Here is a 21,934-nt window from a genome sequence, read left to right as displayed (position 1 = left end):
TAGTCCTCTGTATGGGGGAGGGGGGTGCTGGGACATGTAGTCCTCTGTATGGGAGAGGGTTGCTGGGACATGTAGTCCTCTGTATGGGGGAGGGGGGTGCTGGGACATGTAGTCCTCTGTATGGGGGAGGGGGGTGCTGGGACATGTAGTCCTCTGTATGGGGGAGGGGACATGTAGTCCTCTGTATGGGGGGAGGGGACATGTAGTCCTCTGTATGGGGAGGGACATGTAGTCCTCTGTATGGGAGAGGGTTGCTGGGACATGTAGTCCTCTGGGGGAGGGGGGTGCTGGGACATGTAGTCCTCTGTATGGGGGAGGGTTGCTGGGACATGTAGTCCTCTGTATGGGGGAGGGGGGTGCTGGGACATGTAGTCCTCTGTATGGGGGAGGGGACATGTAGTCCCCTGTATGGGGGAGGGGTAGTTCCCTATATAAGGGAGGGGTGAGGGTTGCTGGGACATGGAATAGGTGAGAACACGCCGCCCCTCCCCCGGTGTCCTCCTCTGTCCGGTGACCCGGGCTCTCACACACTCAAGTGATCTCCTTGTAGGGGGCGGAGTTGTTTGTGCTCGGCGTCTAGAGTGGGGGCAGGGAGGGGGCGGAGCTGGTCACACAGGCAGGGCGGGGTGTCGCGGAAGGGGCGTGGCCCCCTCCTTAGCAGCCGTTGTTCATCCCGCCTCACTCCTCTAGGCCCCACCCCCGGAGGCGGAGTTCTCGCGAGATCCTAGTCATCCCGCGGCTGGTCTGGGCGGCCGGATCGGTATATAAAGGAGAGCGGAGAGTCGGAGCTCCGGGCTCACTGCGGGACATGGCGACCCCCGCCAACGCCAACCCCGTGGTAAGGAGCCCGGGAGAGTCGGAGGGTGGGAGAGAAGAGGAGGGGCCCCTGGATGGGCTGAACAAATGAATTTGGGGGACCTTTGGCCCCTTCAGTGAACATAGAGGGGCCCCTGGATCGTGTGGTGGGGAATACAGGGGCCCCGGAGCCGAGTGATCCATAGGGTGGGGGAGGATGTGTCCCCAGGAGCCATGTGTAAACAAAGGGCCCCTGAAATGTGAGAGGGGGGTGTCCAGGGGCCCCTGGACTCGGAGACCAACAGATAACGAGCAAGACCCTATAGCATGGCACAGGGGCCCCCAGAGTGTGGAGTCAGGAGTCTGGGGCCCCATAGAGATGGCCCCTGGGCCTGTGGAGTGGTGGATGAGGTTAACTGGAGCCCCTGAATGTCTGTAACCAGGGGCCCCTGGCAGGTATAGGTTGATATATGGGGCCCCGGACTGTAGATTCCCAATTGGTGGGGCCCCCCCCCCCGGACTGTAGATTCCCAATTGGTGGGGCCCCCCCCCCCGGACTGTAGATTCCCAATTGGTGGGGCCCCCCCCCCCCGGACTGTAGATTCCCAATTGGTGGGGCCCCCCCCCCCCCCCCGGACTGTAGATTCCAATTGGTGGGGCCCCCCCCCCGGACTGTAGATTCCCAATTGGTGGGCCCCCCCCCCCCGGACTGTAGATTCCCAATTGGTGGGCCCCCCCCCCCCCCGCCCCGGACTGTAGATTCCCAATTGGTGGGCCCCCCCCGGACTGTAGATTCCCAATTGGTGGGGCCCCCCCCCGGACTGTAGATTCCCAATTGGTGGGGCCCCCCCCGGACTGTAGATTCCCAATTGGTGGGGCCCCCCCTGACTGTAGATTCCCAATTGGTGGGGCCCCCCCCCGACTGTAGATTCCCAATTGGTGGGGGCCCCCCCCCTGACTGTAGATTCCCAATTGGTGGGCCCCCCCCCTGACTGTAGATTCCCAATTGGTGGGCCCCCCCCCCTGACTGTAGATTCCCAATTGGTGGGCCCCCCCCTGACTGTAGATTCCCAATTGGTGGGGCCCCCCCCTGACTGTAGATTCCCAATTGGTGGGGCCCCCCCCCTGACTGTAGATTCCCAATTGGTGGGGCCCCCCCTGACTGTAGATTCCCAATTGGTGGGGGCCCCCCCCTGACTGTAGATTCCCAATTGGTGGGGCCCCCCCCTGACTGTAGATTCCCAATGGTGGGGCCCCCCCCTGACTGTAGATTCCCAATTGGTGGGGCCCCCCCCTGACTGTAGATTCCCAATTGGTGGGGCCCCCCCCTGACTGTAGATTCCCAATTGGTGGGGCCCCTGGACTGTAGATTCCCAATTGGTGGGCCCCCCCCGACTGTAGATTCCCAATTGGTGGGCCCCCCCGACTGTAGATTCCCAATTGGTGGGGCCCCCCCCGACTGTAGATTCCCAATTGGTGGGGCCCTCCCGACTGTAGATTCCCAATTGGTGGGGCCCTCCCCTGACTGTAGATTCCCAATTGGTGGGGCCCTCCCCTGACTGTAGATTCCCAATTGGTGGGGCCCTCCCCTGACTGTAGATTCCCAATTGGTGGGGCCCTCCCCTGACTGTAGATTCCCAATTGGTGGGGCCCTCCCCTGACTGTAGATTCCCAATTGGTGGGGCCCTCCCCTGACTGTAGATTCCCAATTGGTGGGCCCCCCCCCCTGACTGTAGATTCCCAATTGGTGGGGCACCCCCCCCCTGACTGTAGATTCCCAATTGGTGGGCCCCCCCCCTGACTGTAGATTCCCAATTGGTGGGGCACCCCCCCTGACTGTAGATTCCCAATTGGTGGGGCCCCCCCCCTGACTGTAGATTCCCAATTGGTGGGGCCCCCCCCTGGACTGTAGATTCCGAATTGGTGGGCCCCCCCTGGACTGTAGATTCTCAATTGGTGGGGCCCCCCCCAGACTGTAGATTTCTCAATGGTGGGCCCCCCCCGGACTGTAGATTTCTTATTGGTGGGCCTAGTAGTATTGAGTTCTCCTGATGATCATAGTGATGTTTGCTGTTGCGGCCCTCAGGAGTTTTCCATGTTAGGGGCCCCTTGACTTGCCATAGTAAGGCCCTCAGTGAGTTCCCCTGGGTGTTGGGCACCGTGTCTCTAGCCTCTGTGTACACATTCGGGGCCCCATCTCTGGTGTTTTGTGAATAAAAGAGAACCTGTCCTGTAACAGACACCCCCCTTTATATGGTTTTATTACAGGAGCCCCACACACACACACACACACATACACGCTACCGATGTTAAGAGTGTATGGGGGACCCCTGTTGCCTGTGTCTAAGGTGCAGGGGCTTCCCCATAGCCTGTATCTAGAGTCTATGGGGACCCCCTTTTTCCTATATCTTGGGTGTAAGGACTCCCATCACCTGTGTATGGGGATATCGCCCTTACCTGTGTATAGGGTGTAAGGACCCCCCATATCATCTGTGTATGAAGACCCTGACCCCCCCCCCCTTCGGTTCCTGTGTCTGGGGTGTAGGAAGACCCTGATCCCCCCCCTTCGGTTCCTGTGTCTGGGGTGTAGGAAGACCCTGATCCCCCCCCCTTCGGTTCCTGTGTCGGGTGTAGGAGGACCCACCTCTCCCTTCGGTTTCTGTGTCTGGGGTGTAGGAGGACCCACCTCTCCCTTCGGTTTCTGTGTCTGGGGTGTAGGTGGACCCCTCCCCCTTCGGTTCCTGTGTCTGGGGTGTAGGAGGACCCCCCCCCTCCCCCTTCGGTTCCTGTGTCTGGGGTGTAGGAAGACCCTGATCCCCCCCCCCTTCGGTTCCTGTGTCTGGGGTGTAGGAGGACCCCCCCCTCGGTTTCTTTGTCTGGGGTGTAGGAGGACCCCCCCCCCTCGGTTCCTTTGGGGTGTAGGAGGACCCCCCCCCTCGGTTCCTTTGGGGTGTAGGAGGTACCCCCCCTCGGTTGCTGTGTCTGGGGTGTAGGAGGTACCCCCCCTCGGTTGCTGTGTCTGGGGTGTAGGAGGACCCCCCTCCCCCTCGGTTGCTGTGTCTGGGGTGTAGGAGGACCCCCCTCCCCCTCGGTTGCTGTGTCTGGGGTGTAGGAGGACCCCCCCTTCGGTTCCTGTGTCTGGGGTGTAGGAGGACCCCCCTTCCCCCTCGGTTCCTGTGTCTGGGGTGTAGGAGGACCCCCCTTCCCCCTCGGTTCCTGTGTCTGGGGTGTAGGAGGACCCCCCTCCCCCTCGGTTCCTGTGTCTGGGGTGTAGGAGGACCCCCCTCCCCCTCGGTTCCTGTGTCTGGGGTGTAGGAGGACCCCCCTCCCCCTCGGTTCCTGTGTCTGGGGTGTAGGAGGACCCCCCTCCCCCTCGGTTCCTGTGTCTGGGGTGTAGGAGGACCCCCCTCCCCCTCGGTTCCTGTGTCTGGGGTGTAGGAGGACCCCCCTCCCCCTCGGTTCCTGTGTCTGGGGTGTAGGAGGACCCCCCTCCCCCTCAGTTCCTGTGTCTGGGGTGTAGGAGGACCCCCCCTTCGGTTCCTGTGTCTGGGGTGTAGGAGGACCCCCCTCCCCCTCGGTTCCTGTGTCTGGGGTGTAGGAGGACCCCCCTCCCCCTCGATTTCTGTGTCTGGGGTGTATGAGGACCCCCCTCCCCCTCGGTTCCTGTGTCTGGGGTGTAGGAGGACCCCCCCTCCCCCTTGATTTCTGTGTCTGGGGTGTATGAGGACCCCCCTCCCCTCGGTTCCTGTGTCTGGGGTGTAGGAGGACCCCCCCTTCGGTTCCTGTGTCTGGGGTGTAGGAGGACCCCCCTTCGGTTCCTGTGTCTGGGGTGTAGGAGGACCCCCCTCCCCTTCGGTTCCTGTGTCTGGGGTGTAGGAGGACCCCCTCCCCTTCGGTTCCTGTATCTGGGGTGTAGGAGGACCCCCCCTCCCCCTCGGTTCCTATGTCTGGGGTGTAGGAGGACCCCCCCTCCCCCTCGGTTCCTATGTCTGGGGTGTAGGAGGACCCCCCCTCCCCCTCGGTTCCTATGTCTGGGGTGTAGGAGGACCCCCTCCCCTTCGGTTCCTGTGTCTGGGGTGTAGGAGGACCCCCCCTCCCCCTCGGTTCCTATGTCTGGGGTGTAGGAGGACCCCCCTCCCCTTCGGTTCCTGTGTCTGGGGTGTAGGAGGACCCCCCTCCCCTTCGGTTCCTGTGTCTGGGGTGTAGGAGGACCCCCCTCCCCTTCGGTTTCTGTGTCTGGGGTGTAGGAGGACCCCCCTCCCCTTCTTTCCTGTGTCTGGGGTGTAGGAGGACCCCCCCTCCCCCTCGGTTCCTGTGTCTGGGGTGTAGGAGGACCCCCTCCCCTTCGGTTCCTGTGTCTGGGGTGTAGGAGGACCCCCTCCCCTTCGGTTCCTGTGTCTGGGGTGTAGGAGGACCCCCCTTCGGTTTCTGTGTCTGGGGTGTAGGAGGACCCCCCTCCCCTTCGGTTCCTGTGTCTGGGGTGTAGGAGGACCCCCCCCCCCCCCCCCCCCCCTCGGTTGCTGTGTCTGCTTGCTCTGTATGGGTATAGCTGCTATATGCAGACACAATGACGACTACAATATATCGGTGTGGGAAGTGGGTATATTGTGTGTATGAGGACCCCTCACTGCCGGGGGTGTATACAACGTATGGTTTCTACATTGTCGGGGTGGAGGCGCAGTATATAATATATGTGCACAGGGTGATCCGTGTATGTAGCACACAGCCCCGCTCTCCCAGCCTCCTGTCTGCACACAGCCATAGCAGCTCTCTATATACAGGCGGTGGGGAGGGGGAGTTTTGGCTGCTGATGTCAGCGCCCCATCCCCCCACCGGCTCTGCTGGCTTTATATAGCAGTGACAGTTGGGAGGGAGCAGTGTGCTGACTGTCGCCTCCCCTGTGTTCTGTGCAGCCTGCTGACTGGTGGATTGGGGGGGGAATCGGTGTAAAGGCAAAGGCGTACAGTGCTGTATTGTATTATTGTATTGCAGAGCGTTCACATTATTATGGCCGCTCAGATTGCAGTGTGGAGGCTGGAATGATTGTGTGCTGGGCGGGGGGGGGGGGGTGTCTGGGATAAGGTGCCTGGAACGGGAGGGTGGAAATCGCTGACAGATCGTGTTCTATGGGTTTCGTAGTACTGGTTGAGCTGTGTTGCTTTTCTGAGAACCTGTCAGCGGTCTGCTAGCCCAAAAGATCACACTCTGCCTGCTTTGTACTCCAGCTGTGGCCTAATCTCTCTATTTGGCTGTAGAATCTGGGGGGGGGGGGGGCGGGGGGGGGGGGCTGGTCAGATCAACAATGGCAGCCATGACTGCTCGGGGTGGAAGCCCTCTAAACCTGTATGCTCCGGTGTGCCGTGACAACAGTCGTGTGAATGGAGAGTTTTGGGAGAAGATGTTGCCGTAAGCAGCATGTCGGGGGCTATAGTAGACCATCAGGCTCACCGGTTTGATGGCTTGTACCTGCACTGTAGGTGATCACCTCTAGCAGGGGCTTAGCTAGATGGAATCCCCAGCATCTCATATCTGGATGCCTGTAGCCTTCTTCAGCCTGTGGGGGGTGGGCAGAATTTTGGATGACAGTATTACCAGAACTGGCATGATGGGGGGCTGCAGTAGCCAATCAGTCTTGTGGCTTGCTTCTACAGTGAAGGTGACCACTCATAGCAGGTGATCCAGTAGATGGACATCTGATCTCTAGGTACCCATAGAGTCCCTCTACCTGGGGGGGTGGCTAGTTTTTGGTGAGGATATTGCCAGAACTGGCATGTTTTTGGGACTGCAGTAGCCATTCAGTCTTGCTGGGCCAGTGGCTTGTACCTATAGTGAAGGTGACCACCCGTAGCCAGGGGGACCCAGTGGATGGACCTCCCCAGTATCTCATCCTTGGGTACATATAGAGTCCCTCTCTACCTGGGGGAGAAGGAATGGTGAATTTTTGGTGAGGATATTAATATAACTGGCATGTGGAAGGTTGCAGCAGCCCATCAGTCTGACCTGTTAGATGGCTTGGGACCACAGATGGCATCCACCAGATGGCACTCCCACCATCTCGTATCTGCATACCTGTAGTCCCTCTCTGCCGGAGGAAAGAATGGAGAGTTTTGGGTGACCGTCGTCCTAGAACCGACATTTGGGGGTTAGAATAGTCCATTGTTACTGGTGCGGTGGCTTGTAACCACTCATAGCAGGGACTCGGCTAGATGGAATCCCTGTCATCTTTTATATGGGTACCTTTAGCCCCTATCCACACAGAGGGGGGGAGAATGAAGATATTTGGATGAAGATGTTGCCAGAGCTGGCATGACAGGGGCTACAGGAGCCCATCGGTGTTGCTGGTCATGTTACTGCCCCTAGCAGGGGCTCAGCTAAACTGGGTACCTGTAGTCCTTCTCTGCCCAGAGGGGAAAGAGTGGAGAGTTTAGGGTGAACACATTGCCAGAACTGGCATATCAGGGGACTTCAGTAGTCAGTCGGTATCGCCAGCCCAAGGCATGTGCTTGCGACATGATTGACCACCCGTAGATCTAATAGGTGGACCCTCCCAATATCTCATATCTGGGTACCTGTAGTCCCCTCTCTGCCTGTGGGTGAGAAGTGTACCCTGCACTCTGTACACAGCGCACCCCGAACTCTGTGCATATTGTACTCCTGAACTTGGCACTCTGTACGTGATGCACCCCCTGTACCCTGAACTCTATACATAACGCACCCCCTGTAATCTACATTCTGTACATAGTGCACCCCAACTCCAGATGGCCCCTTTGAGGGCAACCATACTGCTGATGTGGCCTGCAATTAAATTTGAGTTTGACACCCCTGCTCTAGCTTCTGTGAAACAGTACATTTATTCTGAGTGCCATCTAGTGGCCAAATTTATTATTCCAGAGAGAACAAATTTCCCTGTTGAAGGAAGAACAAAGACGTTGCTTACTGGCATGTCAGGGGCCACAGTAGCCCATCAGTCTCTGAGGGTCAATGGCTTCAGACCATTGTAGTAGGGGATCTGCTAGATGTAATTCCTGGCATCTTGCGTCCGGTACCTGTAGTCTTTCTCAGCCTGGGAAAGGGGGAGAAAGATTTGAGAGTTTTGGTTGAGGATAGTGCCGGAATCAGTATGTCGGGGGGCTGCAGTCATTCTTCAGTATCTCTGGTCCGATGTCTTGCCCCAACTGTGTAGGTGACCACTTATTGCAGGGATCCACTAGATAGACACAGGCATCTTGTGTCTCTGTACCTTTTTAGTCTCTCTACCTGGAGGATGGTTGTGGGGGGGATTGGAATTTATAGTTTTGGATAAAGACTTTTCCAGAACTGGCATGTTGGGGACTTCACTAGCCCATCAGTCTCACCGTTCAGATGGCTTGTGCGTGTATTGTAAGTGACCACCCTTAATAGGGGATACATTAAATGAGACCCCTGGCTTCTTCTGTCGGGGTACCTGTGGTCTCTCCTCACCTGGGGGGGGGGCTGACTTGGAAAAGTAGTCTGTGCACTGCTCTAAGGAAGTGGTGATACCTGCATTGGGGCCCCAGAACCAGCACATGGCTGAAACATCTCAGGAGCTGACCTGGCTTGTCTCCACCGAAGCAGCCCGTTCTGGATGAGGATAGTGTCGGCATCAGTATCTCTGGTTCAATGTCTTGTCCTGACTGTGTAGGTGACCACTTATTGCAGGGATCCACTAGATAGACAACATGCATCTTGTGTCTCTGTACCTTTTTAGTCCCTCTACCTGGATGATGGTTGTGGGGGAATTTGAATTGAGGGTTTCGGATAAAGACTTTGCCAGAACTGGCATGTTGGGGGCTGCACTACCCATCAGTCTCACCAGTCAGATGGCTTGCATTGTAGGTGACCACCCTTAACAAGGGGATCCATTAAATGAGACCTCCGGCTTCTCCTGTCAGGGTCAAAATAAGAAGTAATGGCTGCACATCGAGACGTTACGAATGCCGTTTATTAAAAACGACTAAAGTCACACCATAGGACACCAACAGACAGACTTCGGTGGTTTTTATTAAACGTCATTTGGAACTCCTCGATGTGCAGCCATTACTTCTTATTTTGATACTACACACGGAGGCGGGCTGGCACTGGTCAGAGGACTCCATCTGGCTCATTTGTCTCTCCTGGAGCAGCAAATTCTTTTCACCTTCTCCTGGCAGGGTACCTGTGGTCTCTCCTCGCCTGGGGGATGCTGACTTGGAAAAGTAGGCCATGCACTGCTCCGAGGAAGTGGTGATACCTCCATTGGGGCCCCAGAACCATCACACAGCGGAGGCATCTCAGGAGCTGACCCGGCTTGTCTCCACCGAAGCAGTCAGTTGTACCAACGACCAGAATGCCGCATACCGAGATGTAAAATAACCTTCTTTTATTAAAATAGCCAGCAGGAAGAAATATAAACATTAAAAACATTTTTACAATGTAAATGGTCATCACAATATGTACTGTGTGTATAAAAAGAAAAAAAAAACATGTAAGAATTGCAATTTAAAGGTTTTGCAGCACGCCATCTAGCAGCATAAATGGTAACATACAGCCCACTACAGTACATATTGTTAAACAAAACCTACCTATTGAAATGAATATAAACGAGCCCTGTAGAAATGTGCTCTTTTAAAAAGCCACACAGCGTCTGGGAAAAACTCCATACAAACAAGATCTGATGAAGCACTTTTGAATATAGCATGAAAATGTTTTTCTCAATACGTACTCCATTCCCAGCTGTGCAGGAGAGAGTAATCTCACCCATAATAAGAAGTAACATCCTATTCTAAATTCATACCAGCTGGAATCCTGTGTGTTATCATCAATAAAATATTTGAGGAATGATATATTCCGTGATGCAGACATACATTCTTTACCTGCTTCCATGTACACAACAAGGATCACAATTATTGCTACATTTATATACAGTGGGGAAAATAAGTATTTGATCCCCTGCAGATTGTGTAAATTAGCCCACTTACAAAGGATCTATAATTTTTTATCACGGGTCTATTTTAAATGATAGACAGAATATCAACCAAAAATCCAGAAAAAAAAAAAAACACACGATACAAATGTTATAAATGGAGTTGCAGTTCAGTGAGTAAAATAAGTATTTGATCCCCAAGCAAAACATGACTTAGTACTTGGTGGAGAAACCCTTGTTGGCAAGCACAGAGGTAAGCAGTTTCTTGTAGGTGGTGACCCAGTTTGCACACATCTCAGGAGGGATTTTGGTCCACTCTTCTTTACAGATCTTCTCTAAATCCTTAAGGTTTCTTAGCTGTCTCTTGGCAACTCAGTTTCGGCTCCCTCCATAAATTTTCGGTCGGTGTTGGTAGAAGGCTGCTTCCTTGGTCGGTGTTGGCAAAAGGCTGCCTCTTTGGGGTCGGTGTTTGGGAAGAGCCGCCTCCTTGGGATCGGTGCTTGGGAAGAGCCGCCTCCTTGAGGTTGGGGAAGAGCCGCCTCCTTGAGGTTGGGGAAGAGCCGCCTCCTTGGGGGTTGGGGAAGAGCCGCCTCCTTGGGGGTTGGGGAAGAGCCGCCTCCTTGGGGGTTGGGGAAGAGCCTCCTCCTTGGGGGTTGGGGAAGAGCCTCCTCCTTGGGGGTTTGGGAAGAGCCTCCTCCTTGGGGGTTTGGGAAGAGCCTCCTCCTTGGGGGTTGGGAAGAGCCTCCTCCTTGGGGGTTGGGAAAAGCCTCCTCCTTTGGGGGTTGGGAAAAGCCTCCTCCTTTGGGGGTTGGGAAAAGCCTCCTCCTTTGGGGGTTGGGAAAAGCCTCCTCCTTTGGGGGTTGGGAAAAGCCTCCTCCTTTGGGGGTTGGGAAAAGCCTCCTCCTTTGGGGGTTGGGAAAAGCCTCCTCCTTTGGGGTCGGGAAAGAGCCGCCTCTTTGGGGTCGGGAAAGAGCCGCCTCTTTGGGGTCGGGGAAGAGCCGCCTCTTTGGGGTCGGGGAAGAGCCGCCTCTTTGGGGTCGGGGAAGAGCCGCCTCTTTGGGGTCGGGGAAGAGCCGCCTCTTTGGGGTCGGGGAAGAGCCGCCTCTTTGGGGTCGGGGAAGAGCCGCCTCTTTGGGGTCGGGGAAGAGCCGCCTCTTTGGGGTCGGGGAAGAGCCGCCTCTTTGGGGTCGGGGAAGAGCCGCCTCTTTGGGGTCGGGGAAGAGCCGCCTCTTTGGGGTCGGGGAAGAGCCGCCTCTTTGGGGTCGGGGAAGAGCCGCCTCTTTGGGGTCGGGGAAGAGCCGCCTCTTTGGGGTCGGGGAAGAGCCGCCTCCTTGCAGTTCAGTGAGTAAAATAAGTATTTGATCCCCAAGCAAAACATGACTTCGTACTTGGTGGAGAAACCCTTGTTGGCAAGCACAGAGGTAAGCAGTTTCTTGTAGGTGGTGACCAGGTTTGCACACATCTCAGGAGGTATTTTGGTCTACTCTTTTACAGATCTTCTCTAAATCCTTAAGGTTGCTTAGCTACCTCTTGGTAACTCAAAGTTTCGGCTCCCTCCATAAATTTTCGGTCGGTGTTGGTAGAAGGCTGCTTCCTTGGGGTCGGTGTTGGTAGAAGGCTGCTTCCTTGGGGTCGGTGTTGGTAAAAGGCTGCTTCCTTGGGGTCGGTGTTGGTAAAAGGCTGTTTCCTTGGGGTCGGTGTTAGTAAAAGGCTGCTTCCTTGGGGTCGGTGTTGTCTTTTTGGGTCAGGAGGCCTAGCCTACTTTGCTGCCTTGTTTAGCTGTGACTTTTTGGATCAGGGGTCTGTTTCGCTGCCTCATATTGCTGTTTTTTTGGGATAGGGGGTCTGTTTTGCTGCCTCGTACAGCTGTTTTGTTTTTTGGATCAGGGTCTGTTTTGTTGCCTCATATTGTGGTGTCTTTTTGGATCTGGGGGTCTGTTTACCAGGTTTTCACACATCTAATGCCCTGTACACACGAGCGGACTTTTCGACTGGACTGTTTCTGACGAAAATCTGACAGACTTTAGATTTGTAACATATCTCAAATCTTTACGTCGGAACTCCACCGGACCCAGTTCCTATTGAAAAATCCGCTCGTCTGTATGCTAGTCCGACGGACAAAAAACGACACTGGGCAACTATTGGCTATGAACTTCCTTATTTTAGTCCAGTCGTACATCATCACATACGAATCCGTCGGACTTTGGTGTGATCGTGTGTAGGTAAGTCAGTTCGTTCGAAAGTCCATTGGAAAGACTGTCGGACCTTTGTTGCCGAAAAGTCTGCCCGTGTGTACAGGGCATAAGGAGGGATTTTGGTCCACTCTTCTTTACAAATCCTCTGTAAATCCTTAGGCTACTTTCACACTGAGGTGCTTTACAGGCATTTTAGCGCTAAAAATAGCGACTGTAAAGCGCCTCTCCTTTCATTCCAGTCTGAAAACCTGAGGACTTTTACACTGGACTGGTGCGCTTGTGGACGTTAAAAAAAAGTCCTGCAAGCAGCATCTTTGAGGCACTTTAGCCCATGCCCATTGAAATCAATGGCAGTGCCTGCAAAGCGACCCCGGCAGCGCGCTTTGCAGGGATTAAAAGCGCCCCGCTAGTGGCCAAATAGCGCCGCTAAAACTAGTGGCGCTTTACTGCCGACACCCCCGCGCCTCAGTTTGAAAGTGCCCTTAAGGTTTCTTGGCTGTCTCTTGGCAATTCGAAGTTTCAGCTCCCTCCATAAATTTTCTATAGGATTAAGGTCTGGAGACTGGCCTCTCTACTCCATGAGCTTAATGTGCTTTTTCTTGAGCCACTTCCTTGTAGCCTTGGTAGTATGTTTTGGGTCATTGTCATGCTGGAAGACCCATCCATGGCCCATCTTCAGTGGTCTGGCTGAGGGAAGAAGGTTCTCATTCAAGATTCTACAATATATGGCCCCTCAATAGGGCAGAGTCAGCCTGTACCTTTAGCAGAGAAATAGCCTCAAAGCATAATGTTTACACCTCCATGCTTGACTGTAGGGGATGGTGTTATTAGGGTCATAGTCAGCATTTTTATTCCTCCAAACACGGCGAGCTGAATTAATGCCAGATAACTCAATTTTGCTCTCCTCTGACCCCAGCACTTTCTCCCAATCCTTCTCTGAATCAATTAGATGTTCATTGGCAAACTTCAGATGGGCCTGTACATGTGCCTTCTTGAGGAGGGGAGCATGCGGGCGCTGCAGGATTTCAATCCATGGCGGCGTGTTTTGTTACTAATGGTTTGATTGGTGACTATGGTCCCAACTTCCTTGAGATCATTCACAAGCTCCTCCCGTGTGGTTCTTGTCTGATCCCTCACTTTTCTAATGATCATCCTTGCCTCATGAGGCAAAATCTTGCGTGGAGCTCCAAACCAAGGGGGATTGATGGTTATTTTGTATTTTTTTTCCATTTGCGAATATTCGCTCCAATAGTTATCTGCTTCTCACCAAACTTCTTACTGATGGTCTTGTAGCCAATTCCTGCCTTGTGCAGGTCTACTATCTTGTCTCTAATGGTGAGGTTTGAATGGAAAAGGAGATTCTGTGGACAGGTGTCTTTTATACACAGAACAAGCTGTCATTAGGAGCGTCTTCTTACATTGACAGGACTAATCTGTGTACTACATGAGCACCTACTGTAGCCAGCCTGTGGGAGACAGAATTATTGTTGGTTGGTAGGGGATCAAATACCTTTTTTACTCACTGAACTGCAACTCCATTTATAACATTTGCATCGTGTTTTTTTTCTTCTGGATTTTTGGTTGATATTCTGTCTCCCTCATTTAAAATACACCTATGATAAAAAATGATAGACCCTTAATTTCTTTGTAAGTGGGCAAACCTACAAAATCTGCTGGGGATCAAATCATTATTTTCCCCACTGTGTGGCTTCAAAACTTGGGCCCATTCACAGGGGCAATGATGCCCGTACAGTGTGTGAAAGGGCTATTTTTTTTTTTTCCGCACCTCAACTTCTAGGTGCCGCATGCAGGTGTCTGTTAGGACGCAGCTGCTAATCCTAATGTGACAGGGTGAGCGGTCCTCAATGCAGACAGCGTATGCATGGGACCATATACAGTGATATTTAACATGCACAGTTTTTTTAACCACTTTCAGCAGCTGATTTAATCACTTACTGAGTATGCAGCTTCTGTATATTTTAATCCTTGAGGAAAAGATGATCCACACTCCGGTGATTGCTCTTAAGAAGTATAATACTTATTGACAAGCCACAGTGACCAAACGCAAATAAGAACAGTTGACGCGTTTCAGCCTATAAGGCCTTAGTCATGACTATGGGTAGTAGCACTGACTTTTTTGTTTATATATTTTAATCCTTGCCTGTGTTCCGGTTTAAGCTCCTGCCATGACCACTGCTCCAGGTTTCCTGTTTTAGGGTGGCTTCTTTCTCTTGCAGCATCCTATAGAGCCACCTTTGCATGCAGGGACTAGAGTTGTCGCCTACGCTGTGTTCATCAATAGAAACACACAGCCATGGATGGCAAGGCTCTCCTCTCCTTCTTAAAGCTAACAGACTGACTTGAGACTGCACTGTTCACTATTAACTTTTTCTGGCGAAGACCCAAAGAACAGGATTTTTTTAAAAATTGCAGAATACACAGGATCCCAATATAACACAGGCAAATACCTTTTGTATAGCTTCTTATATCTTCATATCAAGATTTTAATCGGTAACACAAGTTGCCTGGTACCTTGTTCCTTTTATCTTATCTTTTTTGTTTTTTCGGTCATCAATTCCTGTCTATCCTTAGAAGCAATGTTGAAGGTTCTTTTCAAAATATCATACATATAACCATGTTTCATTAAAACATAATCATAATTCAGCTGCAACCCCTTTATAATCCTCCAAAGAACTACAAATCTGGCGAAGCCGAATAAACAAACTCCTGTTGATGCAGAAAAGCCATCTCCTTGGGGTCGTTGTTGGTAAAAGGCAGCTTCCTTGGGGTCAGTGCTGGTAAAAGGCCGCTTCCTTGGGGTCAGTGCTGGTAAAAGGCCGCTTCCTTGGGGTCAGAGTTGGTAAAAGGACGCTTCCTTGGGGTCAGTGTTGGGGAAAGTCCACTTCCTTGGGGTCGGTGTTGGTAAAAGACCGCTTCCATGGGGTCAGAGTTGGTAAAAGGCTGCTTCCTTAGGGTCGGTGTTGGGGAAGGGCCGCTTCCTTGGGGTCGGTGTTGGGGAAGGGCCGCTTCCTTGGGGTCGGTGTTGGGCAAAGGACCGCTTCCTTGGGGTCGGTGTTGGGCAAAGGGCCGCTTCCTTGGGGTCGGTGTTGGGCAAAGGGCCGCTTCCTTGGGGTCGGTGTTGGGCAAAGGGCCGCTTCCTTGGGGTCGGTGTTGGGCAAAGGGCCGCTTCCTTGGGGTCGGTGTTGGGCAAAGGGCCGCTTCCTTGGGGTCGGTGTTGGGCAAAGGGCCGCTTCCTTGGGGTCGGTGTTGGGCAAAGGGCCGCTTCCTTGGGGTCGGTGTTGGGCAAAGGGCCGCTTCCTTGGGGTCGGTGTTGGGCAAAGGGCCGCTTCCTTGGGGTCGGTGTTGGGCAAAGGGCCGCTTCCTTGGGGTCGGTGTTGGGCAAAGGGTCGCTTCCTTGGGGTCGGTGTTGGGCAAAGGGTCGCTTCCTTGGGGTCGGTGTTGGGCAAAGGGCCGCTTCCTTGGGGTCGGTGTTGGGCAAAGGGCCGCTTCCTTGGGGTCGGTGTTGGGCAAAGGGCCGCTTCCTTGGGGTCGGTGTTGGGCAAAGGGCCGCTTCCTTGGGGTCGGTGTTGGGCAAAGGGACGCTTCCTTGGGGTCGGTGTTGGGCAAAGGGACGCTTCCTTGGGGTCGGTGTTGGGCAAAGGGACGCTTCCTTGGGGTCGGTGTTGGGCAAAGGGACGCTTCCTTGGCCTCCCAGAGTGAGCGCAGCACACTTAGTGATAGGTTGATCACCATGGATGACTGCTGTGGTGCTTTTATGCAGGCGCCAAACAGGTCTGTTTGTCGTCTAATTCTTGCTGGAGAAAATGGGAGGCCTTTCCCTTGCTTCATTTGATGCTGTCTCCTATTGCTTTGTGGTGGGGTGGTGTTGTGTGTTTATTTTTTTCCAATCAGGTCATACATTTTGCTGCCTCTTATTGCCCTGGGTTTTGGATCAGAAAGTGTGCTTCACTGTTTCCTACTGCCGTGTCTTTTTGGGTCAGGAGGCCTGCTTTGCTGCCTTGTTTAGCTGTGAATTTTTTGATTGATTGGGGGTCTGTTTTGCTGCCTTGTATTGCTCTGTTTTTTTTGGATCAAGAGGTTTTGTTGCCTTGTATGTTTTTTTGTTTTTTTATAGCGGAGTCTGTTTTGTGGCCTCTTATTCCAATGTCTTTTTGGATGTGGGGGTCTGTTTTGCTGAGTCATATTTCTGTGTCTATTGGATTGGGGGGGCTGTTTTGCTGCTCCGTATTGATGTGTCTTTTTGGATCAGAAGTTTATAATACAGGATTTGGTGTCACCAGGCTAGAATGTGACAGTCGTGTGACTCTTGTATCATACTGCAGTCATTGCCAGCAGATTAATCGCTGCCTCAGGTTTCTCCCTGGCTGTCACATGACTGCATGGAGAGCTCACGATGAGATATCAGTGCCACAGTAACACTTCACAGTGGCATTTTACACTTTGAGAATGATGGGAGCCTCTACCCTCCATTCAGAAAGCTAACACACCAAGATAGGGATACTTTTCAGTGACAGTTACTTTCAGCCAAAGAAATTTGGCAATTACTGCCACATGACTAAAGAAAGCTCTATATCGTTGTGTTAATGCTTGGTGCATTCAGGTTTCTGTTCAGGTCCCATGTTACCCCCGTGGCTGCTATGCCCACTTCTTCCATGGGCCGTTTATCAGCCACCACATAATTGCGTCACGCTGGCCGCAGTGGGATGACCTTGGATCCCACCCACTAACACGGCTAAATTTGATAGACTCATGGTCTCTCCAACCCACCATGATTGATACGCCATGAGACTTATGGTCTGTCACTCCCATATTTGCCTGCCGGGCAGACCATGTAAATGAGCATAATCGGCTACAATCCCCATTGCAATTTGTAAGTCCTTTCAATGGTGATGTTTTACATGGAGTAATATATTCAAAACAGCTTTGAGTCTTTTTTTTTTTTTTTTTTTTTTCTTCCTGAGCTGCAAAAATAAATGACTCTGGAGAATGGTAAGACTTGGCTGAAAAGCACAGAAGGAAGCCAGAAATATGGTATATATTTTCTTAAATCTATTACTCTATGGAAATATTCATTCCTCAATTTTTACAGTTGAATTCAAAGGAATAAATAACTTTACATGCCAACAGAGTTGTTCTGTCACTGTTGAGGTTCACTCACCTCTTCCATACAGCACAGCCAGGTCACTGACCTCATTTTTATCTTTCGCAATGAAAATGCTTTGATCGAGGCGCTTCAACAGCCTGTGATTGGATAGTGAAGGAGCAGCAGTGTAGTGATTAGGTCATCCCTGTGTGTGCTCTGCCGCTATCGGCACGTTAGATTGGCAGCATTTAGCAATGCAGGAGACTGTGATTGCTCCCAGTCCTTACCTGAGCTCATGCATTTCTTAAATTCCTTATACTACCTTTACCTGAACTCGCCCACCCCCTAACTCCCTTATGTTGGCCATGTATACGGTGTGACCCTGGATTGCCAGGGAAATCGGCAGTTGTATTCTCCCGGCACGGGGGGAAGCCGTCCCCACCGGGGAAGCAGCCGCTTGCTATAATTGCAGGAGAAATCCAGCAGGCTGGGTGTACCCAAGTTGATCAACTTACAGTCAGCCTGCCCCTTAACTGTTCAAATCTCGGCAAGTTCCTGCTGAACTAGGTGAGATTCGAATCGCATATGGCCAGCCTTATATATATATTTTTTCCCAAGCTCACCTACTCTGCGACTCACTTAATACTTCCCTTTTCCCAAACTCATCCACCTATATTACCCTTACCTGAGCTCACCCACCCCCACGACTCTTATAGATCCTAGACTTCCTTTACCAAGCTCATGCACTTACTAAATCCATTATACCTCCCTTACCCAAGCTCACCCACTCCACAAATGCTTTATACTTCCCTTTCCCAAGCTCTTCCACATATACTTCCCTTACCTGAGCTCAGCCACCCCCCGACTCTTATACTTCCCTTTCTTAAACTCGCCCATTTAAAACTTTCCTTACCCAAGCACACCCACCTGTACTTACCTGAGCTCACTAGCCTCCCAGTTCCCTTATACTTCCATTTCCTGAACTCACCCACCTGTAGTTTCCCTTAACCAAGCTCAAGCAACCCCCCTTCTCTCCCAACCCCCTTATACTTTTCCCAACTTGCCCACTCCGCAACTCCCTTACGCTTCCCTTACCCATGCTCCACTGCTGCTGTTGTGCTCCCAGGAAAAAAAAATAGTGTAACCTGTTTATCAGAGATTACAAAGGGTAGATATCGTTGGATTACTTACCACACTATCTGAGCAATGCATCGTGGGGGAGGTTGTGTACGTCGCCATACCTGAAAGTGGCACCTGCAGTGAGGGGAAAAAAGTATTTGATCCTCTGCTGATTTTGTACGTTTGCCCACTGACAAAGAAATGATCAGTCTATAATTTTGATGGTAGGTTTATTTTAACAGTGAGAGACAGACTAACAAAAATATACAGAAAAACACATTTCAAAAAAGTTATAAATTGATTTGCATTTTAATGAGTGAAAGTATTTAACCCCTTCACAAAACATGACTTAGTACTTGGTGGCGAAACCCTTGTTGGCAATCAGAGGAGGTCAGATGTTTCTTGTAGTTGGCCACCAGGTTTGCACACATCTCAGGAGGGATTTTGTACTCTATGCAGATCCTCTCCAAGTCATTAAGGTTTTGAGGCTGACATTTGGTAACTGTCATGGTTATGCAGTGATGTGTGTCTGTCAGCTTACCTCCTCCATGTGTTTCTTTAGAGACCAGCCTCCCTCACCTGACAATTTAAATAATATTCCCTCAGCATAGCTCCACCCCAGCTTCTAATTAGGAACACTATATTAACCCTGGCATTGCAAGCCAACCTTGCTGATCAACCATTGTGTATCCACTGTGTGTTTGGCTTCCTGTTTCCTGCATGCCGTATGCTCTACGTTTGTCTCTGTTACCGACCTTGGCGTGTTCTCGACTATCCCCGTCTGCCTGTGACCCTGTACCTTTGGCGTGTACTCTGTTCCTGTCTGCTAGTCGCCCTGACCTCTGCCTTATCCCTTACTATCCATGTTGTTCCAGCCTGCTGCTTCCTCTATCTCCTGTAGTCTAGCGTGAGCTGTGAGACCCTGGGGGCCGCGACCTGGAGCCAGACTGAAGCGCAGTCCATCCTCACCACTGGAGGCTCTGGGGAACACTTGCTGGCTCTTAGACTCTGCGCCCTGGGGAATCTATGTTCTAACTCCCACCGGGATCTGTGTTAGTGATCCAGTAGACCTGCTTCCTGAACCTCCCAGGGTTCAATCTGCAGCAGTCAGTCCTAGGGTCCACTACCTTAGCGGTGCGCATCTGTCACCTGGTCTCAGGTGACCTGACAGTAACTCAAACCTTCAGCTCCCTCCACATATTTTCTATGGGATTAAGGTCTGGTGACTCGCTAGGCCCAGGACCTTAATGTGTTTTTTCTTGAGCCACTCCTTTGTTGCCTTGGCCCTGTGTTTTGGATCATTGTCATGCTGGAATACTCATCCACGACCCATTTTCAATGTCCTGGCTGAGGGAAGGAGGTTCTTGCCTAAGATTTGATGGTACATGGCCCCGTCCATCGTCCTTTTTGATGCAGTGAAGTTGTGCTGTCCCCTTACCAGAAAAACACCCCCAAAACATAATGTTTCCACCTTTGTTTGACTGTGGGGATGGTGTTCTTGAGATCATAGGCAGCATTCCTCCTCCTCCTCCACGTTGAGTTGATGCCAAAGAGCTCTATCTTGGTCTCATCTGACCACAACACTTTCACCCAGTTCTCTGCATCATTCAGATGTTCATTCGCAAACTTCAGACGGGCCTGTACATGTGCTTTCTTGAGCAGGGGGACCTTGCAGGCGCTGCAGGATTTCAGTCCTTCACGGCGTAGTGCGTTATCAATTGTTGGTGATTATGGTCCCAGCTGCCTTGAGATCATCAACCAGATTCTCCCGTGTAGTTCTGGGCTGATTCCTCACCGTTCTCATGATCATTGAAACTCCGCAAGGTGAGATCTTGCATGGAGCCCCAGAACGAGGGAGACTGACAGTTATTTTGTTTCTTCCATTTGCGAATAAATCGCACCAACTGTTGTCGCCTTCTCACCAAGCTGCTTGGTGATGGTCTTGTAGCCCATTCCAGCCTTGTGTAGGTCTACAATCTTGTCCCTGACATCCTTGGACAGCTCTTTGGTCTTGGCCATGGTGGAGAGATTGGAATCTGATTACTTCTATGCACAGGTGTGTCTTATACAGGTAACAAGCTGGGATTAGGAGCACTCCCTTTTTAAGAGAGTGCTCCTAATTTCAGCTCGTTACCTGTATATAAAACACCTGGGAGCCAGAAATCTTGCTGATTGATAGGGGATCAAATACTTATTTCATTCATTAAAATGTAAATCAATTTATAACTTTTTTGAAATGCATTTTTCTGTATTTTTTTTGTTCTGTCTCACTGTTAAAATAAATCTACCATTAAACTTATAGACCGATCGTTTCTTTGTCAGTGGGCAAACGTGCAAAATCAACAGGTGTTTTAAATACTTTTTTTCCCTCAGTGCATTTGTGATATCTCCAGTGAGGTGGTGGGGCAAATGGAAAGGTGGGTAGAGTAGGGGCTAGTAAGGAACTCCCCAAATAGGCAAAGTAATAAGGTATCATTTTAATATTCACAATCCTATCCAAAGGTCCATATAAAAATTTGACAAATTGTCTCTTTATCCCAACAACTGCGCAGAGGACAAGAAGACTTCACCTTTGTACTAGCAAAATAGGGAAGGGGGTCTTTGCAGTAAGTGGTACCAAAATCAATAATCAAATTGATCGTTTGGATACATTATGATTCAGGAATTGATCTAGGAGCCTCTGTGGGGTTGTGGCTCTTCAGTTTTTTCTGCATGATGGTCTCTGCAAGAGGTCTTAGTAGTAATAATTGCCACCTTTCTTCTTACAGCCTAAACTGTACAGATCGGTGATTGAGGATGTGATTAATGATGTGCGGGAGCTCTTCCTGGATGAGGGAGTCGATGAACAGGTTCTAATGGAGCTCAAGACAGTGAGTATACACAACAGGGTTTTGTTAAATGCCCGGTTTACCCAAAAGTAATATTTTTGTTGATATTTCAATGGATGCTTTCACACTGGGGCGGTACGCTGGTCGGGCGGTGAAAAAAGTCCTGCAAGCAGCTTCTTTTGGAACGCTTAAAAAAGCACCTCAAAAACGCCCCTCTCCTTGAATAGGAAGGGCACCGCTGACGCCTCAAAAGCACTTGAAAGCGATGGAAAAGCCTCCAACGTTTTATGAGCAGTTTTTTAAGTGCCTCAGTGTGAAAGGGGTCTTGGGCGGTGTCAGTTTATCTCTTAAAGGGGACCTCTACCATTATCCTATTTTTTTTTTTTTATTATAGTTCCCATAATATACAGTATATTTTTTGCCCTTTATTTTTACTTGTTGGGCTGCTTTAATTGCTCTCTTCTGCAGATGGAAGCTCATCCCTTTGATCTGCAGATGAATGAAACGAGAGTAGATGCAAAAGTAACAATGCTACTTTGAATCTCTATCATGTCTGATCAATGCTTATAAGCAATGTTACTTTGTATCTCTATCTCCTGTCCAATGTTTATAAACAATGTTACGTTGTTTATAAACATTGCTCAGACAGGAGACAGAGAGAAACAATGTTACTTTGTATCTGTCTCCTAGCTAAACAATGTTACTTTGTATCTCTTGGTCTCCTTTATTTTATGTCTGGTCGTTTTTTTTTGGGAGTAGCAGCTTCTACATCTGTTCTATTTAGAAAGCAACTCCTGGCTGTCATTTTGACAGTCAGGAATTGACAACAAGGGCGTTGAGCGGAAGGACAGAACGTGTACTACACATGCTCTATGTGCTTTGGTGAACTGTTTTTAAATGTAAATTACTAACAGTCCAGAATTTTACCAAATACATTAAACGGATCTAAAAACTTAATCTGTACATGAAT

General features: G+C 51.1%; 1 protein-coding gene across 1 annotated transcript in view; it reads left to right on the top strand.

Moving 5' to 3' along the window:
* Positions 1-686: 686 nt before the first annotated feature.
* The window catches only part of GTF2A1 (general transcription factor IIA subunit 1), a 35,359-nt gene continuing 14,111 nt past the window's right edge, over positions 687-21,934 (top strand). Inside the window, exons 1-2 of the mRNA XM_073608575.1 lie at positions 687-838; positions 20,905-21,006. Of these exons, the coding sequence (XP_073464676.1) occupies positions 809-838; positions 20,905-21,006 (132 nt within the window). The 5' untranslated portion in view covers positions 687-808. The remainder of the gene's footprint in view (positions 839-20,904; positions 21,007-21,934) is intronic.

This window comes from Aquarana catesbeiana, linkage group LG13 (assembly GCF_042186555.1).
Source record: "Aquarana catesbeiana isolate 2022-GZ linkage group LG13, ASM4218655v1, whole genome shotgun sequence".
Classification (NCBI taxonomy): domain Eukaryota; kingdom Metazoa; phylum Chordata; class Amphibia; order Anura; family Ranidae; genus Aquarana; species Aquarana catesbeiana.
Note: the sequence above shows the minus strand (reverse complement) of the source record. Positions and strands in the feature narration are given on the sequence as shown.